The sequence below is a fragment of the Molossus molossus genome, unplaced genomic scaffold (assembly GCF_014108415.1).
Source record: "Molossus molossus isolate mMolMol1 unplaced genomic scaffold, mMolMol1.p scaffold_m16_p_21, whole genome shotgun sequence".
NCBI lineage: Eukaryota > Metazoa > Chordata > Mammalia > Chiroptera > Molossidae > Molossus > Molossus molossus.
Window position 1 is genome coordinate 19,061,791 of NW_023425357.1, and position 27,891 is coordinate 19,089,681.

Consider the following 27,891-nt stretch of genomic DNA (forward strand, 5'->3'; position numbering starts at 1 on the left):
AAAACAGAGAGAAATGCAGCTTCTAACACAGTATTTACCTGGGAGAGAGCAGTGAGCTCTGAAAGGCGGCTTTTCTAAGCCATCGCAACTGGCCTGTAGGTGAAACCGGGTGCACAGCTATAGGTCTGCTGGGGACCCACAAACTCTGTCTATGACTCTGGCAGCAGGCCAGCCTCCGTGGCGCGAAAAGCTTGGGACTCCTCTATCTCCGATGCTCAGGTGTTTTCCTGCGGGCTCAGCCCAGACAGCGGCTAGTCAAAGAGCCCTCCTCCTGGGCCCTTGGATGCCAGGAAGGATGATGCAAGGTTGGTGTCACGTGGCCTCCAGAGGAGGCCACCGTTATGTGTGCCAGCGCTGACCTCTGCTGTCTGGCTGCAACATTGCCGGGCTCCGTGCTTCTATTCAACTTCTAGACCAAGTTGCATCAGCCAGCGGGAGCCCTAGTGAAAGCGAGGCCTGGCCATCTCCAGATGACACGGGCGCACTGCCAACCCACCGCACTGTTGTGAGGGTGTAGGCAGGGAGATAAAGCTGACCTCTGGGGCTCATTGCCCACAGCCCATACAGAGTTCTGGGCCTGACTCCTGCCAGGGGAACTAGTGACCCATTAGAACCATTGGCTCCTCTGAAGAAGCTCCATCTGCTGTTGCTGAGCCCAGGCGCTGGGGTCTGATTTAAGCTCCTGGTCCTTTGGCCCTTTTCGCCTACACCCTGGGCCCAAGAAAGGGTCAGGTAGTTTCTCTGCAATGGCCAGAAAGTGCCCAGTCTACTCCACCCTGGTCACCTGACCCTCGGATCAAAGTGGTTTGATGTTAAGGGAAAATAAGACGCCACCTTCTACTTAAGTATATTATCACAAAGGAATGAAGACCTCTTCCCCAGGGACTGGGAAGGCATGGGTTAAGGGTCAAAAATGGGAGGGTGACAATGCTCACTTCACAAAGTATCTGGTTATTTTTTTTAGAACAGCTCAGCAAAATAAAATTCCAGTTTATTGTCGGACAACATTGTTTCACACATACATCAAACAGGCCTAAATAAATAAATACACAAACACTAACCTCATAGCCAAAAAAAGAAAAAAGAAACCTTTTATCTTTGACCTTTTTAACCATCTCATACAAACCAAGTGCTTATAGTACAGCTAAGTACCTACACAAAAAGTTACCGGAATGCTCGAAATAAGGTTGTTTTGGTGGTGGTGGTGGTGAATTTTGCTTTTCTTGCAACGTGTTTTGTTTTTGTTTTTTTTCTCCTCTGAGATTATAATCAACATGGTGGCACCACAAGTCAGAAGTAGGACAGAGAACGCTTCAGAGGCTGGTTTGGTTATCGCAAGGAAAAATGGCTGACTCCTCACAATATGTACAAAAATAGAAAATGTAGCCCTGGCCAGTTTGGCTCAGTGGTTAGAGCATCGGCCTGCGGTCCGGAGAGACCCGGGTTCAGTTCCCGCTAAGGGCACGTACTTCGGTTGCAGTTTGTCCCCGGCCCTGGTTGGTCGTGCGGGTGGCAGCCACTCGATGTGTCCCTTCACGTCGATGTTTCTCTCTCTCTCTCCCTTCCTCTCTCTCCCTCCCACTCTATCTGTACAAAAAGTGGAAAAATGTCCTCGGGTGAGGATAAAAAAAAAATATATATATAAAATGTAAATGAAAAACACAAACAAAATTTCCCTTTTAAAGTACTTTTAAGAAAAACAGCAGGGCCTTGGAAGTTTGTGTTCTCTTTTTCCTTTCCTGTTGCAAATACAGGTTGTGGTTCTGGCTGGGTGGTGGAGAGCGCCGGTTGTCTGCAGGTGGCTCACGGGGTGGGGTGGGGGTGGGGGTGGAAGTGGGGGTGGGGGTGGGGTGGTTGGCGTATGCGGGGGCGTAGGGGGGCGCTCTGTACTCCAAGGTGACCAGGCTTAGATTCTGAGAGGGGAACTGAAGGGTGAATAGGTCACGTTCCCTTCCCCTCCTTTTTAAGTTTAACTTTTCCTTTTTCGCTGTCTAGTCCTCATTGGTCATCCGCTTCTTGGTGTCAACGTCGTCATCCTCATCATCTTCAGCTGCCCGTGTGCCCATAGCTGCCTCCGCTTCCTTCTCTTCATCCCAATCCTCTTCCTCACCATCACCCCTCCTCCCCTCCTTGTCAGCCTCCTGCTCCCCATTTTCCTCGTTAGCGTTCCCACGAGCAGGTGCGTCTCGGCCATTCTCTGCCTCCTCGGAGCTGGTGTCCTCGGCCGCGTCTGCCACGGCGGGGCACGCGGGTGATCCGAAGCAGTGGATTAAAAAAAAAAAAAAAAAAAAAAAAGCGGCAAAGAAGCTGCCGGAGTTGGCGGCGGCGGAGACGCGCGGCCGAGGTGGCTGCAGGGGGCAGCGGGGACAGGCGGCCCCGGGAACAATGCAGAGATGGCTCTCAGAGCGACCGTGCGCGTGTGCGTGTGCGAGAGAGAGGCCTGGTCATTTTAAAACGTGGTCAAGCTTTACTCTACTTTCTCTCGTTTTTAAAATTATTAAATGCATATGAATGGGAACGTTCCACGTGGGCCTGCGGCTGGAGCCAGGGTCCCCTGTGTTGTCGCCCCGTCGCCCCCTGCTGGTCAGCGGCGTGCAGCGTGGGCATGTTCACCGGGGACTTCCAGCAGCACTCGTTCGGGGAGGATGGGGACGGTTTGTGGCCAGGAAGCAGCTTTTGAAGCCGGGTGCACCACCGAGAGTCAGTGAGTGGGTTGTAAGGAAGCCACAGCCATGAGAGCCTTCAGGTTCGGTGTCTCCCAACCCTACGTTCTGTGCGGTGGACACTGGTTTCCGAGACGCCACCCACTGTGCCCTGACTTCCTCACAACACTGATCCTACAGGCTTGCTACTCTTTGAGATGAATTGAGGGTCGATGAAACACACTGCCTAGGTGGAAAGATGCTCCCCCTCCTTGTCCGGATGTGGTGCTGCCAGTGCTCCGGATTTGGAGGGTTCCCCTAGGTGTGCGGTGGTGTCTCTGTTTTACTTTGCATTTTCCTGATGACAGATGATGTGGCGCAATCCACGGGACATGTAACATCATCAGTTAACTGTGTCTTTGTAGAGAGAGGATATTTGAGAGACTGGGACATCGGAGACATACCGAGGGGCCCTTGAAGACCCTCCCCATGGGTCCAGGCAGCAGAAACGGAGCCTGAGGGCCTCACACAGTGTCACAGCAATTTTACAGGTGTCACGATTTTGCCATGGATCAGCTTCCACCCCGTCCCTGGAACAACCTACTCTTGTGTTTTCCTCTCAGCATTAGCAGTGTTTTCAGGGCCCACTGCTGTAGAATTTCCTTCTGCCCACCCCAGGCCTTCTTCTCAGGTTAGAGCAAAAAATAAAAAGGGAGGGAGGGAGGAAGGCAGGCAAATGTAATAAACCAGTGAGAGCCAACATCAAATTTGTTCATGGGGGTGTTAAAGATCAGAGTTAGGGGTTTTCAATGAGACTGTCAAACCTCCTGTCAAGCCCATTAGCAGGGAAGGCAGGACTTGCATCCTGTTCAGATTGCATCGGAACTGGCTGATCTCTCATTCTAGCAACTGTAAATGTATTTATCAGTCCTCTTCCTCTGCTAGATCTGCTAGAAAGCTAAATATTCATTTTTGTCTCACCTGAGCTTTGATTTCAAATGTGTGAGATTCTCAGCATTTGGAATGAATGATCTGCATACAGTATATTTTATTAGAATAGTTGACCAACTAAAATATTCCCCTCCTCTGACCATGCCAGACAGATGGTCTCTGCATCGCTTTGTGAGTCATTTGGGGACCTAATAAAGTCACTGTTTATTTATTATTTATTAATATTTAACAAACAGTTTGTTCTAGGAATACAAAGGTGAATAAGATAAGGGCTGAGGGAGTGTTGCCCTGGGTGGGTGGCTCAGTTGGTTGGAGTGTCATCCTGTACACCAAAAGGTTTCAGGTTCGATTCCCAGTCAGGGCTTATACCTAGATTTCAGGTTCAATTCCCAGTTGGGACATGTACAGGAGGCAACTGTACATGTCTCTCTCTAAGAAACAAACAAACAAACAAAAACTAAACATATCCTCGGATGAGGATTAAGAAAAGAAGATAAGGCCTGAGGTAGATTAAAATCTAGAAAAAGAGAGATGTAGCACATGGATAATTAAAATGCAATATGTTTCTAGAGTATTCTTGTGACCTTTGGAAGAAATGTTGTTAATGGGGAAATTTTGACTTACTTGGAAATCATATAACATGAATACTATTCCTGGCATGTCTTTGAATACTGGGCAACACCTGTTCTCCAATCCAGTTTCTGGGTGAGCTCTCTGCCTCTGGAGGCAGTCTCTGCACCCTGGTACAGGGGCAGGAGCCCAACAGAGCAGGTGGTCTTGTTGAGCTGAGACCAAGGTCTGAGTTTAGGGATACTGAGGTAGCTGGAATTTGCAGGCCTTTTACAACGTACCAACCCTCAGCTTCTGATGTAGAAGTCTTTGTTGATGTCTCGTGTTTTATAATAGTTAGATCATTGACTAGTGTTGACAAGAGTGGGAGGATGTGGTTAGCTCTGTGTTCAGAATGTAGGTTTCAGAAGTGTTCTTCCTTAACACCCAGCCTCCTCCAGGTGGCCTGAGATCAGAACCACATGGGTGAACAGTGAGAGAAAAACCCTTCTGGAGGATTCAGTTTTAGTGGGTGCAATCTATTTTCATAGCTAGGCAGCTAGAATTTTAGGGGCTGCTTACTGCATGAACCCTAAACATAAGTTGTTGATTATGAGATAATAGGGTTTAACAGTTGAGCTGGTCCCTGGGTTAGGCAGGATTAAAGAGACAGATGTTCAAATGGTGATATAAGGATTTTAAAAATTGACTTAACTTTAAGAATCATCATCTCCAACTATTTGGTCAAGGAGTTTTCATTTTGAAAACAAATTTCAGATTAGGGATAGATTTGCACTGTTTCCATGCTGTGTTTTCTCTAGTCTGGTGCCTCTGACCCTTGCAGGAAGGAAAGCTGATTTGGGTTGTATTTTAGGTAGGCTTAGGGAACACACTCATGAGGACAGATGTGAGCTTGCAGGCTCATGTGAGTAACCTGCATTGTCTGTGGCTTCATTTCAACCTACTCACTGATGCACTGTGGGGCCTATGATGTTAAAGGTGCTATTCGCATATCCAGCATGGCTTCTGTCTTTTGTTCCATTTTCTGTGCTATGTCTAGGTTTTGGTGTTTCCTTCTCCCCAGTATTTGCATCTGATGGTTTAAAAAAACGTCCTTGGTCTTCCTGTGATGCCTCTGAGACTGAGATCTGGTGATAAAGAAGTGAGAGAAAGAGCAAGAATGAAGGAGGCTCACCATGGCCAGGAGGGTCAGTTGGTTAGAGCATCATCCTAACAGGCCAAAGTTTCAGGCTGTATCCCTGATAAGAGCACATATTGGAGTCAACCAATGAATGCATGAATGGGCACAGAAGCAAGTAGGTATTTCTCTCGCTCTCAAATTAAAAAAAAAAAAGTTTTTAAAACTGAAGGAGGCCCTGTACATGTAAGCTAAGCAGGAGTAAGGCTTCTACACAGATCTTTGCTTAATATAATTCAGCAGAAAATTTCCCCAAATACTGAGTTGTTCATGGGAGAGAAGACAATGGGTGACTTTGCTGCTTCCTTCATTACACTTTTCTTCTTTTCCAAATCATATCTATCTATCTATCTATCTATCTATCTATCTATCTATTTTTTAAATCCTCACCCAAGGATATTTTTCTATTTATCTTCAGATAGAGTGGGAGGAAGAGAGGAAGAGAGAGGGAGAGAAGAGAAAGAGAAACATCAACATGAGAGGGACACATCAACAGGTTGCCTTCTGCACAGCCCTGGGGCCAGGGACGAACCGCAACCAAGCTACATGCCCTCAACTGGAATCGAACCTACGACTCACTGGTCTGAGGGCCGACACTCTAACCGCTGAGTCAAATCAGCCAGGGCTTATTTTCCAAATTTTAATCATCAGTCTATATTAATTACACATAAAAGACATCATTGTAAAAAGGAAGCAATGCTACATTTTAAGTAATATGTTAGATTAGGTTATTTGGACCACTCCTCCCATTCAAAATAACTAAAAAATGCTGGATAAATGTTGAAAAGAGTCTTCTTAAAGGCATCAGAAAGCTAACAAGGAGTAAAGAATAACCAAATCAGCCCTGGCCGGTTTGGCTCAGCGGTTGGAACGTTGGCCTGCGGACCAGAGAGTCCCGGGTTCAGTTCCTGTTAGGGGCACGTACCAAAAAGAAAAAAAAAAAAAGAATAACCAAATCAGAACCTAACAGCAAGTAAAAGCAAAATATTGGATAGAAACTAGGCTTTGAGATGGCTTTTGTTCTGGGCATGGGCACATGTTGCCACATCTGACTCCAGTTCTGACAGCCTTAAAGAGCAAGAGAAAAGAATCATCAAACCCAAGGCTGCCCATGTGGGATCTAAGAGGCGATCCCCTGCAGATTAAGCTGGCATCTAAGAGCTGTGCTTGAAGGATGAGGGTGAGGTAGGGGTTACCCTACCCCCCAGGACCTGGGAAACCCCAGGAAGTCATCTCAGTTCTAAGTGGGGAAGGCAAGATCCCTGAGATACTGTAATCACATCCCAACTCTTCCTTGGATTTTCAACCTATGCTTGCACCACCTGGGTTATCAGAATCTGGACTCAGGATGTCATGAGCTGACAGTGCCCATGGTTGTCTGGCAGAAGCAAGAGCAATTCCCCTCTGGAGAAAGATGCTGTGGCTGAAATCTTTCAGAGGATAGCCACAAGTAGTTCTTTACAGATAATGAGCAGCATTATTGCAGTACAAACTGATTAACATTTACTTAATTTAAGGAAAGAAAAGACGAACTTGAGAATAGCTGCAGGGAATAGCTATAAAAGTGACCTAGTAGATTTGAGAAAAGAAATAGAACCATTAAAAATAAACTAATCATAATTTTAAAATATAGGAACACATGAGACAGATTTGATGGAGCTGAGCAAAGAAGCCATGAGCTAATAAACCAGAAAACCAGAAAGAATTATCCAGAATGCAGCACAGGGAGACAAGTAGATGGAAAATGGAGAAGAGAGGTTAAGAAACCTGAAAGGGAGGGTGAGAAGGGACATCACTTATTTAGTTGGAGCTAAAAGGTCTGAGCCGGTGGGAGATCACATCCACAACACAAGGCCAATGCAGAGCAAAACAGCTCTACTGCATGCGCCTGGGTGCAGAGTTCAGCCTCGAATCACAATTGGGGTGTCGGTTATATACTCTACTTTTAGCTTCTGGCAGTTCCTGCTGATGTACTCTGCCTGGCCCATGGTCCACTTTTGGTCTGGTATCTCCTCTGGCATCTGCTGGGTGATTCATTGTCTTGCAGATAGATAATCCAGATAATCCTTATCCGTACTCAACAGAAGGCTGAGCAAAGGTCACGCAAGCAACACATTTTTCAGTTTCCGCAAACTTTTGCAAGCTTTTACCTTTACCTTTTAAAACATTACTAACTCTTTCAGGAGCTCCAGAAGAAGAGGAGGGAGAAGGGGGCAACAGCATACCAGGCCAGGAGAAAGCCACCAGCCACAGCGTCACAGAAACGACCAATTCCCAAGCAGAAAATAAAAAGGAATTAATATCTAAATATATCTTAGTGAAACTGAAGGATAATAAAGATGAAGATAAATCATAAAAACAGAGAACAAAATTACCTTTCAGAAAGATCTTTAGAAAATCTCTATCTGGAAACTAAATAACACACTAAGTAATTCAGGGATTTAACAAGGAATCAAAAGAAGAAGTAACTTGAGTTGGATGAAAATCAAAACACAATATATTAAATGTTTTAGGGGCAGCTGAAGCAGTATTTAAAAGGAAATTGAGCCCTGACCGGTTTGGCTCAGCGGTTAGAGCGTCAGCCTGTGGTCTGGAGAGACCCAGGTTCGGTTCCCGCTAGGGGCACGTACCTCAGTTGCAGTTTGTCCCTGGCCCTGGTTGGGTCGTGTGGGTGGCAACCACTCGATGTGTCCCTTTCACGTCAATGTTTCTCTCTCTCTCTCTCCTTCCCACTCTGTCTGAACAAAAAATGGAAAAATGTCCTCGGGTGAGGATAAAAATAAATAATAAATAAATAAAATAAAGGGAAATTGAGAGCACTAAACTCTAAGATATCTTAAACTAATGAATTAAATTTGAAATAAATAGCAAAAAGATCTCTAAATAGTTGGACATTAAGCAGCATTCTTTAACCCCAAAGAGGAGAGAATTTTGCTTTTAGCCACACTGGAGCAATGATACTGAATTTATTCTGTCCTTCAGACAACTAGAAAACTGGACAAAATATATGAAACAATGATTTCGATTTCACTGTTTCCCTCCTTTTTCCTTTCCTTTTCCCCTTCCCCCTCCTCCCTCCTTCCTTTCTTCCTCCCTTACTCCTTGCTTCATTTCATAAAGCATTTGAGGACCATCATGTTTTTCTCCTTAGAACAAAACCTCGAAGCTGGAGGCTGGTCTTCTGTTTTGTATCTCAGATATTTTGTATCTCAGATGACCTAAGTACAATGTCCATACGTTATAGTATCCAGTTAATGAAATGACTGTCAGCCAGCTCAAATCGTGACCTCATTTCACAGCACCTGAAATCTCTTACATTTGTATTTTCCTTTTTAATTTTCTAAGGTTTCTTATGTTTTCACTTCATTCTCCCAAGAATTCTGAGTAGTAGGTGGGTGGATTTAATATTCTTACTCTCCATATGGGAAACATGCAAAGAACAACCTCACATCTACATCACACTTCAGAGAACTGTCCAGTTACACTGATGATTGCTGGTGATGGTCATGACTATTTTTTCTCTTCTGGATTTCAACTTGAAGACAGCAGAGGGCGTCTGACCACACAAAACTACACTTGAAAGTTGATGTATTATTAGATTTAAGATAACCCATTAAAGTTTCAAAAATGTGAATTTCACTAAAATAAGACCCTGTACTTAATCTTTTTTTAAAACTATTTTAGGATTCTGATCTCATTTTAAATGTTCTATTCTCTTTCTCAGTAATGAGAATTTCAACCTTATACGTAAATCACCATGGCACATAATCCAAGAGCCTTCCAATTCAGCTTCAAGAGTCTTTTGGATAATAAAAGTATTAAGCCCTGCATCTACTAGATCCTTCTAAATTTTCACGAGGGAATGTGCTCCCCCTTTTAAGCCCTTAAGAGGGGACTGCTGTAAGGTATTGCACACAGCTGTACTGTGACTGAAGGGCCATCTTCAAGCGCATTGCCTCATGGTTATCTGATATTCTTAGAAAAGTATAAAAGGATTTGGCACATTCTTAGTCATATTAAACTAGAGCAGTGGTTCTCAACCTTCCTAATGCTGTGACCCTTTAATACAGTTCCTCATGTTGTGGTGGCCGCCAACCATAAAATTATTTTCGTTGCTACTTCATAACTGTAATTTTGCTACTGTAATGTCTTAGGCGACCCCTATGAAAGGGTCATTCAACCCCCAAAGGGGTCGCAACCCACAGGTTGAGAACTGCTGAACTGGAGGGAAAGTAATGATGTCTGCATTTCGAGGATTTTGCCTTTTGTAGCTCATTGTGAAGATGATCATGTCTGGAGACTCAGGAGGCAGGTTTCTGTGAAATTCTCCTGCTCCATCTTGATCAGCTTCTAACTGGTTCTTTTTTTTCTACCATCAGAGGTGTTCTCCTATTCTTTGACAAGTGGTGCTAGAGAGAGTGGCAGCCAGAATCCTATCCTACCTTTTCTTCTCTTAATCTCCCCAAATTTCAGTTTCTTCTTAAAGAACTAGGTTTCTGGTCCGGCCAATGTGGCTCAGTGGTTGAGTGTTGACCCATGATGAAGAGGTCGCTGGTTGGATTCCCAGTCAGGACACATGCCCAGGTTGTGGGCCCGATCCCCAGTGGGGGGCATGCAGGAGGTGGCCAATCGATGTTCTCTCTCATCAATGTTTCTATCTCTCTCGCCCTCTCACTTTCTCTCTCTTTAAAAATCAATAAAGAAAAAAAAAAAAAAAAAAAAGAACTAGGTTTCTTGACAGGGCTTGGAGTTGTGTGGAAAAGCATTACTCCCTGGCTGTTCAGTGATTGCAAATTGATTAGATCTAAGGTGAATTCTTTAAGGCTGAGCCTTGTGGGCAGTTCATCCACAAAGTAAGAAACTAGATCATTCCCTGATGTATGCTTTTCCTTTGCCAAATGGTTGCTTGTGATTGTCCTTAATTGGTTCAATTTCTTTGATTAGAAGCTGTTTTCTAAGAAATGATAAGCATTTCCACTTTGCTCTGTCCAAACCACAGCATTCCATAGCCTACAAGAGATTTTTCCCATTTATTACATTGAGTCAAATCCTGGAGTACAATTTCCTAGTGGGCCGTTCTAGCCCCTCAGGCTTGATCAACGGACTCCCCTTGGAGGGGAGGTGTCAGTAGTCCTGTTCTACCAATGAAGAAATTAGTCCTCTAACACAGGACATTTGAGGAAAGTCCCACAGAAAGCAGAGTGGCAGGGTTGCGTTTTTCTTGATGAGCAAAAAATATTCCAGCACCTAACCGTTCTGGCACGTTTTGTGCGGGAGAAGGGATTGCTGCACTTAGGGCCGGCAAATCCTTGTAAGTGCATGAACACCTTTCTGGAGGATGAAGCCACAACAATCATTTCATCTCCAAAAGGGTCCAAGGTAGAAAAAACGTCGCTCCCTTACACAGTCCCCAATCGGGTCACTCTACACAGGGCTAAGCAATTTGCCCAGTGCAATAAACCCCGACACCAGCCTTCGAGGCCAGGCTGGGTCGCTCCGAACACAACTGCTGCGTCCCCTGGGGCGGCTAAGGACGCAGGGACGAGGGGACCCGGTGCCGGCCCGCTCCGTTTGGGCCGGGCCAGCCACGTTCTCCGCGGAAAGCAGTCGGAGCGCGAGACCCTCAAGCCCATTTCCAACCATAGACTGCGGAAGAAAGCGGCTGGATCCCGGGCCCGCGAGCCCGGAAGTGACGCACCTCCGCGCTCCGCCCCCGGAAACGCACTTCCGGCGCGCCGCGCGCCGCTCTCCACCATCCTCAGCGTCCCGGCGCCGCGTCGGACCCGGCACGATGGGCAAGAAGGGCAAGAAAGAGAAGAAGGGCCGCGGGGCGGAGAAGACGGCCGCCAAAATGGAGAAGAAGGTGTCCAAACGCTCACGGAAGGAGGAGGTGAGCGGGGCCCGGCGGGACGGGCGAGGTGCCTTGTTCTTGTCCGCCGGCTTCCTTCGTCCTGGGTCACTGGCGTGGCCGCGCTTCGTTCGGCCGCGCGCTGGAGGACCCGGGGATGAGCGGACGCGCCCCTGCAAGGGGCGTGATCTGGAGGCAAGGGCTTCGGTCTGAGCCTTACTCATCTGTAAAAGACAGCAGTTCTCACGGCATCCCTGAGCAGTGAGCGTCTGCGGAGTAGGTGGAACTCTGGGCATTCCCTAAGAGCTGACGGTAGTCATCACGCTCTTCTTTCTCGCCCCCCCCTCCCCACACACACACCCTTGCCTTCCTCTCTCTCCCACTTTCTCTCTTTCTTGGCAGGGTTTGCAAAGGAACAGGGTGAGCTTAAGAGTTGAGCCTCCCGCTTTCTATTGATTGTTGATCTCCGGCTCTCTAAACTGGTGTCTGCTGTGTGCCAGGCACTGCCCTCTCTGGGTTTTAATCCTCACAATCAAGTGAATTAGGTAGCTTTGGCGGCCCCAGTTGGCGGGAAATCAGAGTACACCGATCAGGGTCGCACACTTGTGAAGTGGCAAGAAGTGGGAGTCGAAGCGGGTCTCCAGAAGGCAGAGCCTGTGCCCTTACTGAGTTGAGCACTAAGCCTTCTCGGAACCAGAGACACCGGTGGAAAGCCTATCCTCATGTGGCTGGGGTTAATTGCACAATGGGGGGCATTAGTGCCAGTTTGCACCCAGACTGATCAAGCAGCTCTCCCTTGACACCTGCTGCTCCTTATCCCAGCTACTCCTTCCTCCCACCTTATCTGCCCTTAAGGAAGATCTTTTCTGAGGTGAATGACACTGGACCAGGAGCTCTGAACTAATTGTGACCCCAACAGTTCCCTCCTCATTCCAGGCCTTTCTGTAAAATTCCAGTCATTCAGTAATTTGTCGTGAGTACCTAATGCAGCACATTAGGCATTAGGGACGTGTTGGTCAACAGGACAGCCGTTAAGTAACTACCTATATAGAAGTAGCAGGAGAATAGGTGCTTCCATAGACTGCTGTGAGAGTGAAAATGAGCAGAGCCACTTTGGACCCTACTATATCTAGACAAATAGAAGCTACAGCCTAGTAGTTACACACCTAAAGGTTTACCTTGGAATAACTTCCCCAACTACATAAAGACAGGTACAAAAATGGCCATAGTAGTATTGTTTATATAAACAAAAAATTGGAATTGACCCAGATGTTCATTCATCAACAGGCTGTATAAAAAAGCTGTGGCGGCGTGGTAGCTCTGCCATAGTGAAAGTGAGTGGATTCAGTGTATTAAATTGTTTAGCAAAAGAGCAAGTGGCGAGATAATATACAGTATGATACCATTTACATCGGATTGAAAAATAAAACAATACAGTAAGTCCTTACTTAATGTTGTCCATAGGTTCAGTTACTTTAAGTGAAATGACATATAGGCATACCTTGTTTTATTGTAATTTACTTTATTGTTCTTCACAGATGTTGTGTTTTTATAAATTGAAGGGAAGACCCTCCACCAGCAAAAAGATTATGACTCTTTATTGCGATACCTGCTTTATTGTGTGGTCTGATATTGAACTTGCAGTATCTCTAAGGTGTGGCTGTATACTGACACCAGTTTTACTCTGTGCTAAACAAGAGTTAAATTCCTATCCATCTCATCAACGTTATAACAAAACGATGTTATTCGAGGACCCGCTGTAATATACATATGTTACTTATCCCTAAGTTATATACATATATATAGATAGCTAGATATAGATATATGTGTGTGTGTGTATAAGTTTTATATATATATATATATATATATATATATACACACACACACACACACACACACATTTATAACTTAGGGATAAATAACATGTAGTAAAAGTGTAAAGAAATGCTGGAAAGTAATGAGCACCCAGTTCCAGATAGTGGCTATTTTGAGGAGGTGAAGGTGGTACACTGAGGGCAAGTGGGGGGTGTTGGGGGTGGTGCCAGGGTTGTTTGGGTCAAGAGAATGTGTTCTGATTAAAGGAATTGAGAGGAAGCCAGTGAAGCTTGGAGTGAGGAGGTGGGGTAGGAAATGAGGCTGGAGAGGAAGGAAGAGTGGTCTACAAGTGTCTGTAGGTGCATGAAGGACATCTAACCTCCTTTAGTGTGAATTTTGGAGCATGGGAAAGAGGGCTGTGGGTGTGCATAGGGGGGGTGGGTAGGAAGAAAAGCAGGGGACATATCCCAGGTCTCAGCATGAGCATGTGTGGGGTAGTAAGCTTTCAAGAAGAGAATACTGATAGAAGGGCACTTTCCCCATGACACACAGATCATGCATCACCTTTTGGGGACTGGGGGGAGGTTAATGCAGGGAAATAGGCACTAGACTGGGGGTAGGAAGACCCAGTTCCAGTGCCACCCAGCTGGATAGGTAAACCTTAAATCTTGTCCGCAGTTGTAAAAACACAGACGCTCTTACACAGAGTGGCTGCAGCCCATAGTTGCCAAGCCTGCACATGCAGGCTCTGTTCTGAGCCGACTGACAAGTCTTGCTTGAAGCTCTTATTGTTTTGTGGGAGGGAGATGGAAACAGAAAATAAAAAGTACGTGAGCAAGAATTCTTATGTCAGACACTGCTGTGCAGACAGCAAAGCAGGCTGGTGGGCCCTGGCCGGTTTGGCTCAGTGGTTAGAGCGTCGGCCTGCGGTCCGGAGAGACCCGGGTTCGGTTCCCGCTAAGGGCACGGACTTCGGTTGCAGTTTGTCCCCGGCCCTGGTTGGTCGTGCGGGTGGCAGCCACTCGATGTGTCCCTTCACGTCGATGTTTCTCACTCTCTCTCCCTTCCTCTCTCTCCCTCCCACTCTATCTGTACAAAAAATGGAAAAATATCCTCGGGTGAGGATAAAAAAAAAAAAAAAAAGCAGGCTGGTGGGGTGGCCCAGAGTTGGGTTTCTGAGAGGTAGTTGAAGATGTTGGTGTAAGTCGGGGTGGGCTCGTCTAAGTGGAAGGTCCTTGGGGGAGTGTGAGGGTTTGGAATGAGATGATATGTGCAAGCATCCATATTTCTAAGAAAGCTGTGTCAGATTCTGTCTGTGGACAGTGGGAAAGCTGACACAGGCTTTTGACTGCATAGTAGGGTTTAATAAAACGTCTCACATATGATTGCCTGTCTGCCTTTAGGAAGACCTTGAAGCTCTCATAGCCCATTTCCAGACACTAGATGCCAAAAAGACTCAGATTGTGGAAACACCCTGCTCCCCACCTTCACCAAGGTAAGTGAGCGAGACTCTTCATTATAGCTTCTGACAGTTTTCTTGTATAAATTGGAAAACCACTTTAAATAGACAACATGTTTTCATAAATACGCAGGTACGTGGTATATAGTCATCAATAAAACCTGTTCTGATTAGCTCCCACGGAACATTTTTTTACTTTCGTCTGAAGAATGGCATGAGGCTATTCAGCTCTCTTGTCCTGCAGAAACATGGAAATGCACAGCTGCTCGTCTGGGAAGTTGTGCCAGATTTGAAAGCTCCCCAACTGGTAACAATTTGTGGACTAAAGTGTTGTCATAATGAACTTTTCTTTGGTTCTTAAGGTATTTGGAAAGTGCCTGTCACAGGTGGGAAACTTAAAATCACAACAGTTTTTAGCTGTGTTTGTTTATAACGCTTTTAAATTCTAGTGAAAAATGTGATTATAAAATATAAGTTGTATATAAGGCATTTTAAATGAATTTATAAATTATGTGAAAACTCCAGTTTTTTTGTAGATTTCAAACACTTGTGGGATGAGCTGAAATGAGCAGGCTTTGGCTTTCATCTGACTGCTTACTCCTCTGTGTCCGTTCTTATCGTCTCCTCTTCTGATCCAGTTGCCTTATAATGTTATTTGGGCTCTGTAATTTTTATATTTGCTAAGGTGCAGAGAAGACACTGAGTACACTGAGTTAGAAACATAGGAAAGGCCAAGTGACCCTAAGAATGAAGATATCGTGTCCTTCAGAGAAGGGGAAACATGTTAACTCCACAAGCATCTGAGCTGTTTGGTTGAGAAATGATTTGTTTCTTTTCCCTCAGAATGAGATTAGTCTCCCTAGAGCTATCGTCAGCTGGAGTGGAGGCCTGGGGTCCAGCAGTTCAGGAAGGGAGGTGCAGGTGATGGCTCTGCCACCTGAATTCCAGTGATCTGGGACCCAGGATTGAATTATCACCTGTTGGTCCCTGAGCCAAACCACCTGACAGTGGCTCCCAGCACTGGAAGTCCTTCCTGTTCTTTATTTAATAAATTCTGTTAGGAATCTTGTTTTATTTTCCCCTTTGCTCAGCTTGTTATCATTGGGGCCAAACGTAGTTCCACATGTGGTAGATACACTTTTTCATTTGAATTGTTGAAGCAAATACATCCTTGAGATCTTTAAGCCTTCATGTGTTCAGCACCCCTAAGGGAAGCCACTTGTGTATTGATTATTTTTGGATGACATTTTGAAACTTTTCCTACAGTAACGTTGCCCCAAAAGTCAAGTTAAGGTCAGGATATAATTTGGAAGGTTGGTGATTCTCAGCTGGGAATGCTTCCTTAGCAGTTGATGGAGCTGAGATAGGCAACAAAACCATGAAAATGACCACGTTTTAAGTGCGTATCTCCCAAGTATTGGCTGAGATGTAATTTAATGGGGAGATAAAGGATGAGGCGGTCGGTTGCATCCATGCTTCAGGGTGCTTGTGTGTCTGTGACTTGGAGAAGGTGGGTGTGGACAGGCATGGACAGCAGTGACACTTCAGTACTCTATGTCTAAATTGAATTCTTTCCCAAGTTGTGTTTGTTACTTTTCCACAGAAAATTAATGTGGTAAGTGAAAAAAAGATTTGTGGTCAAAGAACTTCAGGAAACACTGGTTTCCATTTTTAAAAAATTTTTTATTGTGATAAAATATATATAACATAGAATTTGCGATTGTAGCCATTTTTAACTGAATCCATTCTGTGGGATTACTTACATTCACAGTGCTATGCAACCATCATCTATTTCCAAAATTTTTATTGTCCCAAATAGGAACTCTATACCCCTTAAGCAGTCGCTCTCCATTCTCCTTCTCCTAGTCCCTGCTGACCTCTACTCTGTTTTCTCTTCCTCTGATTTGCCTATTCTAAATTTTTCATGTAAGTGGAGTCATACAACATTTGCCCTTTTGTGACTGGCTTTTTTCACTTAGCATAATGTCCTCAAGGTTTGTCCATGTTGTGGTATGAATCTGAACATTATTCCTTTTAAGATTGAATAGTACTCCATGGATGGATGGACCACATTTTATCCATTCATCCATTGATGGACACTGGGTTGTTTCCACTTGGGGGCTATTGTGAATAATGCTGTAATGAACATTGCTGTTCTCTTTAAAAAAATTTTTTTTCTTTATTGATTTTAGAGAGGAAGGGAGAAAGGGAGAGAGAGAGATAGAGACATTGATGAAAGAGAACATCCGTTGGCCGCCTACTGCATGCCCCCCACTGGGGATTGGGCCCACAACTTGGACCTGTGCCCTGACCAGGAATTGAACCCATGACCTCTTGTTGCATGGGTTGATGGGTCGATGCTCAGCCACTGAGCCACACCAGCTGGGTGAAGTTTGCTGTTTTCAGTTTTCCTGACTGCATAACTAGGAGTAGAAAATGCTGTTTAACTTTTGAGAGACTATTTATCACAGCTGCACCATTTTATTTACTTTATTTTTTTATTGATGAAACTATTGTCTTCTTATTCAAAATATAATTGAGTACAATTTTTTTTTGGTAATAAGGTCTTATAATGGGAAGAATGAAACATTTTTTGAGGGAATTACATTTTGCTTAATTAGGGTTCTTTCATTCTAGATTCCTTATCTATGGTATATTCCTTGTCAGTTTTTCTGTTGATTATTGGCTTTTTCTTGTTTATTTGTAGAAGCTCATTATATATTCTGAGTATTGATCTTTGTTGATAAAATGGGTTGAAAATAGCTTCTGTCAGTCTTTTGTTTGTCGTTTCTACTTGTTTTTGGTGTCTTCTGGTGTAGTTATAAATTTCAACGATGTCAGGTTTTACAATTTTTTTTTTCATTTGTATTTGGTGTGTTTTTTTTTAAAATCCTCACCTGAGGATATTTTTTATTTGTCATCAGATAGAGTGGGAAGGAGGGAAGGAGAGAGAGACATACACACATACACATTGACTGGTTGCCTCCTGCACGACCCAACTAGGGAAGAACCACATCCAAGGCACGACATGCCCTTTACCTGAATCATACCCAAGACTCATTGGTCTGCGGGCTGACGCTCTAACTGCTGAGCCAAACTGGCCAGGGCTATAGTTTGTGTATTTTTAAAGAAATCTTGCTTTACTCAAGAGCATAAAGAAATGCTCCTTATTTTTTTCTAAAAAGTCTTTAAACTACTGGAGTTAATTTTTGTGTTTGTGTCAATCAAACATTTTTTCCATTTAGATATCAAAATATTGCAGCACCACTTATCGAGTGTACATATACCCCTATATACCTACATCTATGTTTATTCTTGTAAGTAACTCTAGATATGGGGACCTTGAGTTCATGCCAACACCTTCAGTTCTAATTCAATACTACAGGATTCACTTTGGCTTTTCTCTTTTTCATGTTTGTAACTCCTTTGGCATGTGAAACCTGGCTTCCAGCATGCTAAGTATGTATACCTATTTCACTGATCCATCTTGTATGTAATCAATTTTCCCATGTCTTCTCACGCTTCTCAGTTGGGCTCAGACCTCAAGCAATACTTGAATGGGATTTGTGGAGTAGATGGTAGTCATGTCTCAGTGTCAATTTTCTTGTCATAGGCTTCTTTCTCAACCCTCTCAACACTCTCCTCATTCCACACGGACTCCAGACTTCTGGGTGGGAGAAGCTACATTATTTTAACACTGGTTTGTTTGTTTTTTTAATCCTCACCCGAGGACGTTTTTCCATTTTTTGTTCAGATAGAGTGGGAGGGAGAGAGAGAGAGAGAAACATCTATGTGAAAGGGACACATTGAGTGGTTGCCACCCGCACAACCCAACCAGGGCCGGGAACAAACTGCAACCGAAGTACGTGCCCTTAGCGGAACCGAACCCGGGTCTCTCTGGACCACAGGCCGACGCTCCAACCGCTGAGCCAAACCGGCCAGGGCCGCACTGGTTTCTTTACTGCAGAATTTCTCTGCCTCTAAGATGTTTCTTTATACAATAAATTCCCAAGAGTTCAGATTTTCCAAACTTACTTGACCTTGAAACCTTTTTTTCCCCTGAGAAACATCTTTGGAATTAGTGTTATGGAATGCACCTTGCAGAATAACACAAGGGCATTTTGAAGGAAAGGCATTTTCTAGTGACTGACCTTCTCATTCACCATAACTTTCAATACTTTTCACTGAAATGGTCAGGATGTATGTATGATTTTCTTATAACTGTTCTTTTGTTTTCGTGTATAAAATAAGTAGAAAGTTATTTGCCATTTTTTCTAGATGGAAAGTGTTTGGGGTGTATATTGAAATGCTTAAATATTGGACTTTTTTTTATCCTCACCCGAGGACATTTTTCCATTTTTTGTTCAGATAGAGTGGGAGGGATAGAGAGGAAGAAAGAGAGAGAGAGAAAGAGAGAAACATTGATGTGAAAAGGACACATTGAGTGGCTGCCTTCTGCATGACCCAACCATGGCCGGGGACAAACTGCAGTTGGGGTACATGCCCTTAGCGAGAACCGAACCCAGGTCTCTCTGGACTGCAGGCTGACAAGAGCAGTTTTTATTGTGATTTAAGATGATAGACCCTTAAAATGGGACAGTTCTGGAAAATTTGGCACACAAATAGGAGTACCTAGACTTGTCGCTACCTGATGATTTTAGCTGGATGCTGTGGGAGTAGCCCAGGTCTGGCCCTCCTGTGACAGGAGCCTGGGTATTAGTATCATGGCCCAGACTACTTTTAAGAGTGGCGCCTTAGCCTCTGTTCTCAACCCCAGACTCCTTGCACAAAAGTTTAAAAGAGGCTTGTCCCTGGTGAACCACTCTGATGGAAAAGAGAAGGTTCTCAGATTGGGCATCACGTGGTTTGGTTTTGTATTGATCTGCTGCCTTTGTCTCTTGCAGGTTAAATGCCTCTCTCTCCGTTCATCCTGAGAAAGATGAATTAATCCTTTTCGGAGGTGAATATTTCAATGGCCAAAAAGTAAAGTATATATTTTTTTCTTTCCTTTGCAAATTTCCGTGGGTCTCATTTGGAGTAAAATTAATTTAAAGCAGTGATATCAAATACTCACTAGTCCTTTAACTCCCCTTCCATGTGTCCCGCCTCCTGAGTTACCAGAACTGACATGTGACATTGTCCTTGATAAGCTATCAGCATCCTTTAGTGACCTTTAGGGTCACTCTTCTTACTGCCTGCTTGAGGTTAAGCAGCACACTACTCATTTAGGTTGATTGTTCATAGGTGTCCAAAGTTGTTTTGAATAGGAAAATTAGTTATCAGTTTTAGATCTAATTTTTATTTTTAAACAGGCCAGAAACACTGGTGTTTCAGAGTTGTATATGAAACAGTTACAAAAGCATAAAGTTAACCTTCCCTGCATGTTGGACAGATGGTCTTTTACTTTGTGTCATTATCCCAAAGGATCAGGGGGACCAGCTGCACCTGCCCTGCACGGATAAGATTTACATTGCTTTAGGAAACACATTATTCCCTGGGGAGGCTAGCAGTTGAGATCTTTCTTTCCACTTACTGTCACTTGCATGGAAGCATTATTCATGACAGTAAAGTTTCTCTTCCTTCCTGCAGACATTTTTGTACAATGAACTCTATATCTACAACATCAGGAAGGACACCTGGACCAAGGTTGAAATCCCTAATCCACCTCCGAGGCGCTGTGCTCACCAGGTATTTGTCAGTACTAACCCTTAGACTTCCCTCTGTGCCTGATGGGGCTTTACTATGAGGATTCTGTTAGAGACTTTTAGAATTGGTAAATGACAGGCAGCCTGATACAGAGACTGGGTTTTGCATATGGTCCTCACTTTGCTGTTTTCTAACTGGGACTTGTTACTGAACTCTTCACATGTCATTGTCTTCACCTGTAAGATGGGGAGATGAACATCTGCTCCTCGAGGAGCCTATGAAATAATCCAGGTAAAAATACCTAGTGTGGTGCCTGGCATATAGTAGTCAGCAAATTGCTCCTTCTTTTAAAGGGGCTCCCATAGGTCCAAGATCTGGTGACACGAGAGATGAAAGCTAGAAAACAGTGTTCAAAACGAGGTGTAAAGTCTGCATGGAAAATATTTGAAGCCCCACAGTGATACAGTGTTATTGTTTTTGCTTTAGACAATTATTATTTAAAGACATTTTAAAAAGAGAAAAAAATACCTTGTATTGATTTACAAATTTATCACTTTCAGCATACTTCATTCCTTGTGTAGATCTGTTTTCATGTGGGAATGTTTTCCTTCAGCTTAAAACTTTATTTGCCATTTCCTGAAGTACAGATCTACTGGCAGCAAATTTTTTTCAAGTGAAAATGTTTTCAGTTTATATTCATTCATAGGATATTTTTGGTAGAACAGTGTTCTAGGTTGATGGCATTTTCTTTTAGCACTTGAAAGATGTTCTGTTTTCTGGCTTATAGTGTTTTAAGTAGAGGTCAGTCATTCTTACCTTAATTTTTCTGTATTCAGTCTGTCTTTACCCTCCTTCTGTGACAGCTTAAAAGATTGTATTTTCATCTTTGGTTTTACAGCAATTTGATTTTGATGTAACTTTGTGGTTTTTTTGAAGTCCCAACTACATGTATGTTAGACTGTTTAATATTATCCAACAGGGCAATGAGCCTCTGTTCTTTTTTCAGTCTTTTTTACTCTTTTCAATTTGATACTTGTCATTGCCCTTCAAGGTAGGTGGATATGCTGTGAACTTGTGAATTATTTATTTTATGTGTGGTATTTTTCAGTTCTAGAAGTTGTTCGGTCTTGATTATTGTTTCTATGTCTATTTATTATGTCCATGTTTTTCTTTAAATCTTTAGACATATTTATGACAGTTTTCAAGTCCTTGTCTGCTGATTTTTCTCTTCTTTGTCATTTCTGGTTCTCTTTCTAGAGAATGACCTTTTTCCTTGTTATGAGTCACATTTTTCTGCTAGAACTGTGTAGTTAGATGCAGGGCTTTGTGAATGCTGCCTTTTGACTGTCTGGATTTTGTTTTCATCTATCAGCAATTGATGAATTTTGTTTTGACAGGCAGTAAGTCCCTTGCAAATCATTGTGATCCTTCTGAAAATTTCTCTAGAGATGGCTTAGCCCTAGGGTATGTCCTTTATGGGCTGCCTACTGAGTGCCTAGGGTGTTCAGTGACATCTTTCACTGTGTTTGGTTGGAAATTGCCATCTCCAAGCCCTGTGTAAGTGCAGGTCATTTTCAAACTTTACGCCTCACAGTGGTGATTATTTTCCCAGTCTCTCCTGCAGATGTGCAGCTAAGTGCTCAAAGGCTCCAGGAGACCCCAGGGTGATTTTTAGGGTGCTCTCTCTCTCTTTCTCTCTCTCCAGTCCTCTGCCTGCAAATTCCAGCTACCTCAATATCACTAAACTCTGACCTTTGTCTCCTCAGCTAATCAAGACCACCTGCTCTGTTGGGCTCCTGTCCCTGCTCCAGGGTGCAGAGACTGCCTCCAGAGGGCTCACCTTTCTCATTTACCATCCTCAGGGTCACAGTCCTATGCTTCCTGTTGTCGTGATTCTAGTTCCTTCATCGATTTTGTCCACTTTCCTCCTTATTGACAGTGGAGGGCTAATGTATAGGTTGCTCCTTCTCAGTCAGAAGTGGAAATCTTATGTCTGTCTCTTTATAGTTTTAATCTTCTCTTGAATAATATATTAACTTTTTTCTTTGAGGACTAAGTTTCTACAAATCCCTGAGATCACTGACTATTGATCCACTTTCCTATAGTTACTGTTCTTCTGCCTGTGACAGGCCTGGTATTGTGATTAAGATGGGGTATGGGATGTAGATGAACTGTGGCTTACAGTCTTTTTTTCTTGCCTGGATTTGGACTTCATTTAAAAAAGAAAGAAATGGTTTTAACACTGGTTATGTAAGTAATATTCATTGTAAAAAATGAAAGAATTTAAAAAGGCAAGTTCGTTGTCTATCATTCTAGACTGCTCACTTATATTCATCTTTTGTCTGCATAATCATATTTCTACACATCTATATTTCATACTGGTATATGCATACACACACATATGTATACATTTTTTCTATACTGTTTTTTCCAGTTGATGCATTATTTATACTATTTTCTCATGGGATTAAATAGCCTTCAATAATATGATGAGAAAACCTTCTGTAATATGATGAGAAAACTCCATTGTATTGTGTAGCATGAGTGTATCACCTAACTTCATTAAACTGAGAAAAAATATGTTAGGTTTGGGCCTGAGCTAATAATAATCACGTCTGCTTTAAAGATTTGAAATGAACCCTGCCGGTTTGGCTCAGCGGTTAGAGCATTGTTCCTCGGACCAATGAGTCCGGGGTCGATTTCGGCCAAGGGCACATACTTCAGTTGCAGTTCGTCCCCGGCCCTGGTTGGGGTCGTGTGGGGGCAGCCACTCGATGTGTCCCTTTCACGTTGATGTGCCCCCCCCCCCTTCCTTTCTCTCTCTCCCACTCTGTCTGATCAAAAACGGAAAAAAAGTCCTTGGGTGAGATTAAAAAAAAAACCAGATTTGAAATGATCAGTTTCTTCCCGATAGAACTACTGAGGTTTTAGAGTGATAGGAAACTGTCTTGTCCTTTTATAGGTCAGTCGTCTGTGCTGAGACGATGCACATAAAACTGACTAAAAATGGGAGTAGAGCAAGGGCTGTGTTACTCTTTTTTTTTTTTATCCTCACCCGAGGACATTTTTCCATTTTTTGTTCAGATAGAGTGGGAGGGAGAGAGAGGAACGGAGAGAGAGAGAGAAACGTCGATGTGAAAGGAACACATCGAGTGGCTGCCACCTGCACGACCGACCACGGCCGGGGACAAACTGCAACCGAGGTACGTGCCCTTAGCGGGAACCGAACCTGGGTCTCTCAGGACCGCAGGCCGACGCTCTAACCGCTGAGCCAAACCGGCCAGGGCGGGCTGTGTTACTCTTAAGTGTGGCACCAGGACCTCCAGATAGTCCAGGACAGGAGCGACATCAGTGACAGAGCCATGCTTCTGCAGTGTTCTTAAGGACCAGACAGATCAAAGGACTGTGCTGCAGTGGGAGCTCTGGGTGCCTGGGGATGGAGCCTCCTGAGAACCCCGTCTGACCCTCCCAGTGCGAACTTGCTTGTGGAGGTATGTGAGGGCAGGGAGGCATTCACACAGAATGCTCAGGAGCATCCTGGTGCCCAGTAGCACCTGAGCCAGGTCCCCTCCCGAGGCCACACTGCTTGCTGCCATGGCCACCGTTTCCAAGCTCCCTGGCAAGAAGGCTTCTTGGCTGTTTCCTGTCCACACGCTCTTGGTATGAAGGATATGGTCACATTGTTTGCTTTATTGCTTGGACCTTGTGGCCGGTGACTCCCAGGGTAGGCTGGCCCAGTGCCTGCTCTGTGCCAGGTGTTGACTGAGTGTCACACCCTACATTTGTGGGTGATTGCAGAAGTCATTTCTGTGAAGTCTTGCCCCTCAGATAGTTTACAGATCAACTAACTATAAAGCCAGCCCCACCATGACTGTCCGAAACTGTGCTGTCCATCAGGTGGCAAATCACTGAACTTCCTCAGTGGAGGGAGGGCTCTGTTGGTCACTGGCCAGCCAGTGGGTGGTGTGGTGCTGGAGGGTCCGGGTGGTTGTGGGTGCTCCAGTGTGGCCTCTGAGTCCTGGGTCTTCAGTAAATCCACAGAGAGCGCAGGCATTCCAGGGTGAGGGCAGGGCTTGCAGTTGAAGTGCTTGGGTGGAAGGAGGCTGACCTGGAGTTCTGGGGGAGGGGCTCTAGGTATGGGTGGTCCCTTTTAGTTTTCACTTCAACAACAAAATCCAACCCAAAAGTTCAAAAACACTGGACTGGATAGTGTATGAATTGCTTTGAAAATTCTCCAAATCTCTGTTTCCTGTATTTGCATCTATAAAGGTTATTTTACATGAAGTAGGATCCACTCTTATCTGAACCATATTCCTTTACCCACTGATTTTCAACCTTTTTCATCTCGTGGTGCACATAAACTACTAAAATTCTGTGCCACACCAAAAATGTGTTTTTTGCTGATATGACAAAAAGTAAGTATAATTTTGATTCACACCAGATGGCTATTGTTGTGTTGGCTGTTGAAATTTTTTTATTTGACTATCTAAGGAAAGAGGTCAGTGCCCCCGACAAATAGTCAGGTATTGCATGTTTTCAAATTCTTGCAGCACACCAGTTGAAAATTGCTGCCCTCACCTAATATTTACCTTTTCTGGAAAGGCCTATTTAATCACACACTTTGACTTGCTTTTCTCCTCTTGTAGGGGATCGAGCTTGGCAATCCCAGTCTAGAGTCTGGAATGTTGTTCTCGCCCCCTGGAGATGGAGCTTTCAGTGGGGTGATGGAGAACTCAACTGCGTAGTTACTCTAAGAACACCAAGATGGCTTGGACAGACTTCTGTGTTTTCATCCTTGCATTTCTCACCCTGAGGCAGGGTCTGAGTTGTTGGGTGTTCTCGCTTCATTTTTGTTGAGTTAGTGAGTAACCTTGGGAATGTCAAGTGTGATTCTGCTCATGAGATGTGAGCCCTAGAGTTCCTGTTCTCAGCTTCTCCCCTCAGTTCAGCACATTAGTTTATGGGATGTTCAGCCTGTGGAGTGTTTGTTCTGTGGAAACTTCGGTATTTCGTAAGCCCAGTAGTACTCTGAAATATGTCTGGGTATGCTCGAAAGTTCAACGTCGTGTGGTGCAGGGTTGGCGTGGCTATGTGCTGCTCTGTCCTTTCCTGTGCGTGTGGCCCAAGGGGCATTGGCCAAACTGCTTCTGTGTGCCTTCCTGTTATGCTTAAACCTGTGAAAAATAAGTGTTAATAATGTTAAATAAACATTACACATTACACGTTTTATTCGTGAGTGTGGTTTTAGGTGTACAATGCTTAATAGCTAGGAAAGGGGTTAAGGAGGGCTGGTAAACAGCTTTATTAAAGATATTTAATAAAAGGAAAATACAGTCAGTTTGTGTTATAACTGATGTTAACTTTTGACATAATTGTGTCAGGATGTGGGATGTAAATACAAGTGGATGTTAATTTCGCAGCCTAGGAATGCCTGGAAGTTTATTAGATTTTGACTTCGGACGATTTGTTGATGGGGGATTTTTCAGGAATTTTCCCCTCAAAGGCAGGAGTGTGGCCAAAGCTGCCACGTGCTGTATTCTGGTGGATGGTGCAGATGCTGGGCCACACCCACAGAGCCGGCTAACAGCTGTGCAGCTTTACCCTGACCTGTCACCTTTCTTTTCACAGGCTGTGGTGGTGCCTCAAGGTGGCGGGCAGCTGTGGATCTTTGGGGGGGAGTTTGCTTCTCCCGACGGAGAGCAGTTTTACCACTACAAGGATCTCTGGGTTCTGCATTTGGCCACCAAGACCTGGGAGCAAGTCAGGTAAGGTGCTTGATAATGATTCGACCTCTGGGCCCAGTTCCTGTCCATGCCAGCATGCTTGGTTTGTGGTAATGGAATCAGATACAGCAGAATTCCAGGGCTTTGAGGAGTACAGATTGCAGAGCCCTGAGGGATCCGCTTCACTGGTAACTGCAGTAAGGAAAGAGCTTGCGTTTTCTTTGCATCCTTCACAGAGAAGCCCAGTCTGGCCACTGATGCCTGACACCTGGCTTTATTGAAGGTGTTGCCAGGGTTGCTGAGAATGATGCTGCATCCGGGCTTATTTTGTTCCTCCTTTGTCTGCATCATGTTGATAATTTTTTAATGCAGTTTTCCTGAGCCATCTGTTTATCCTCCTTAAAGGTGCTCTGGATTTCATCTTGCTGGAATGGAGCTGTGGTATTTATTAAAAGGGAGTACTCTTTCTAGGTCTAGTTGACATAAAAACAGCGGAGCCAGTTAAGATGAAGGACAGGAAAGCCTTTATATTATTCTTTAACAAACTAGGCTTAGCCATCATTGGAGCCTGATTTCTGCATCTTTCAGTGATGGTTGTCACATTTACCACTGCACTTCTCCACTAGTGTCAGTGGTCAGCACTGCACGCCTGACTCTCTGTAAAGAGATAGACATTATGTCTGCATATAAATTATTTACGAGAAAAAACCTAGGAGAGTGACAGATTGGAACAGAGTTAGTTGGCTTCGTTCTCCTGGGGTGCGCATGCCTGCTTGCCGGGCTGTGTGTGCCATGTTGCAGGGTACCGTCTCTCCATCGCTAAAGCAGCAAGCCAGAGTTTCCTCCCTTCAGTGGAGCAGGCAGCTGCACTGCGGAATTCTGTAGTAGTGCAGAGTGTTTTCAGGTCCTGGGACTTTCACTGGAGGGAAGCCTCCCTCCCTGCATGGTGTGCTTTACTGTTTGATGATCAGCCTCTTAGGAGACCACAATCCAGGCTCGGGAGACCTGATCTGATTAGCTCCAAGCCTGGAGTGGAACTGACTTTGTGAAGAGTCCTTTGTGCAAGTGGAAAGTGTAAGGACTTAGAGTCCCCAAGCCAGTCTAACCTGCTGGAGGACGACTAAGGGCAATCTGAATCAAATTGGAATCAGAAAGAGCCTTCGTGTGCATTACCAATTACTGACTTCATTTCCCTTTTTTTTTTTACTTGCTTTGGGAAAGCTTCATTATCTTAATAGGCACAGCAATTAGTGTTTTCATATTAAAATTTATTTCATAATGTCTGTATTGAAACTTAGTCATTTCCCCCTTAATTTAAAAAGTATTTAGGCCCAGAACATGCAATCTGTGTTGTCTTGTTTTGCTTCAATTATTTTTTTGAAACCCAGTTTTGTTTGCTTATTTGTTCGTTGTTGGTGAATTGATTCCTTATACTTACATAGCGTTTTTATCAGCTTTGGTCACTATTTGTCCAAATTTATGGATGAGGGACAATAAACCTCTCCATGAAAGAATATGTACAAGTCTAATAGCTACTCAGCTGGGCCTAGTGTTGATGATAGCACATCTGTAGGGTGTTCCTGCAGGGACATTCTAAGCTATTTTGTGACATACACACTTTTTTTAAAAAAAAATATGTTTTTATTGATTTTTTTAGAGAGAGAGAGAAACATGGATGTGAGAGATACATCGACTGACTGCTTCCCGCATACCCCAGACTGGGATCAAGCCCAAAATCCAGGCATGTGCCCCCACCAGAAATTGCACCAAGACCTCTCAGTCCATGGGATGACGCTCCATCTACTGAGCCTCACTGGCCAAGTGGCTTGCTCGATTTTTAAGGCTCCTGATAGGATGCACAAAAATCATGAATGGTCTGCACTAGATACTATTTGACAGATATCCATTTCCCTATCTGTGCTGTCTCCCACCCTTACTTGTCTTGGGTGCTGACCTGTTTTTCTTAAATCCTCAGTGCCGTGACCAGCCCCACGGCTGCAGCCCTTCCACCCACCTTGTCTTGTTGAGGAGAACGCACCTCTGCTGTAACCCCTTCTCTT

At 44.2% G+C, this 27,891-nt stretch overlaps 2 protein-coding genes across 2 annotated transcripts in view; one reads left to right on the forward strand and one right to left on the reverse strand.

The window, feature by feature from the left end:
* Positions 1-1,991: 1,991 nt before the first annotated feature.
* On the reverse strand, positions 1,992-11,096 carry LOC118638981 (prothymosin alpha-like). Its single transcript, XM_036275123.1, has 2 exons — positions 11,039-11,096; positions 1,992-2,230 (listed from the first exon to the last, which is right to left on the reverse strand). The coding sequence occupies exons 1-2, from the start codon at positions 11,094-11,096 to the stop codon at positions 1,992-1,994; spliced, it is 297 nt and encodes a 98-aa protein (XP_036131016.1).
* KLHDC4 (kelch domain containing 4) overlaps positions 11,097-27,891 on the forward strand; it is a 42,568-nt gene continuing 25,773 nt past the window's right edge. Inside the window, exons 1-5 of the mRNA XM_036275575.1 lie at positions 11,097-11,230; positions 14,407-14,498; positions 19,367-19,445; positions 20,052-20,150; positions 25,737-25,873. Of these exons, the coding sequence (XP_036131468.1) occupies positions 11,132-11,230; positions 14,407-14,498; positions 19,367-19,445; positions 20,052-20,150; positions 25,737-25,873 (506 nt within the window). The 5' untranslated portion in view covers positions 11,097-11,131. The remainder of the gene's footprint in view (positions 11,231-14,406; positions 14,499-19,366; positions 19,446-20,051; positions 20,151-25,736; positions 25,874-27,891) is intronic.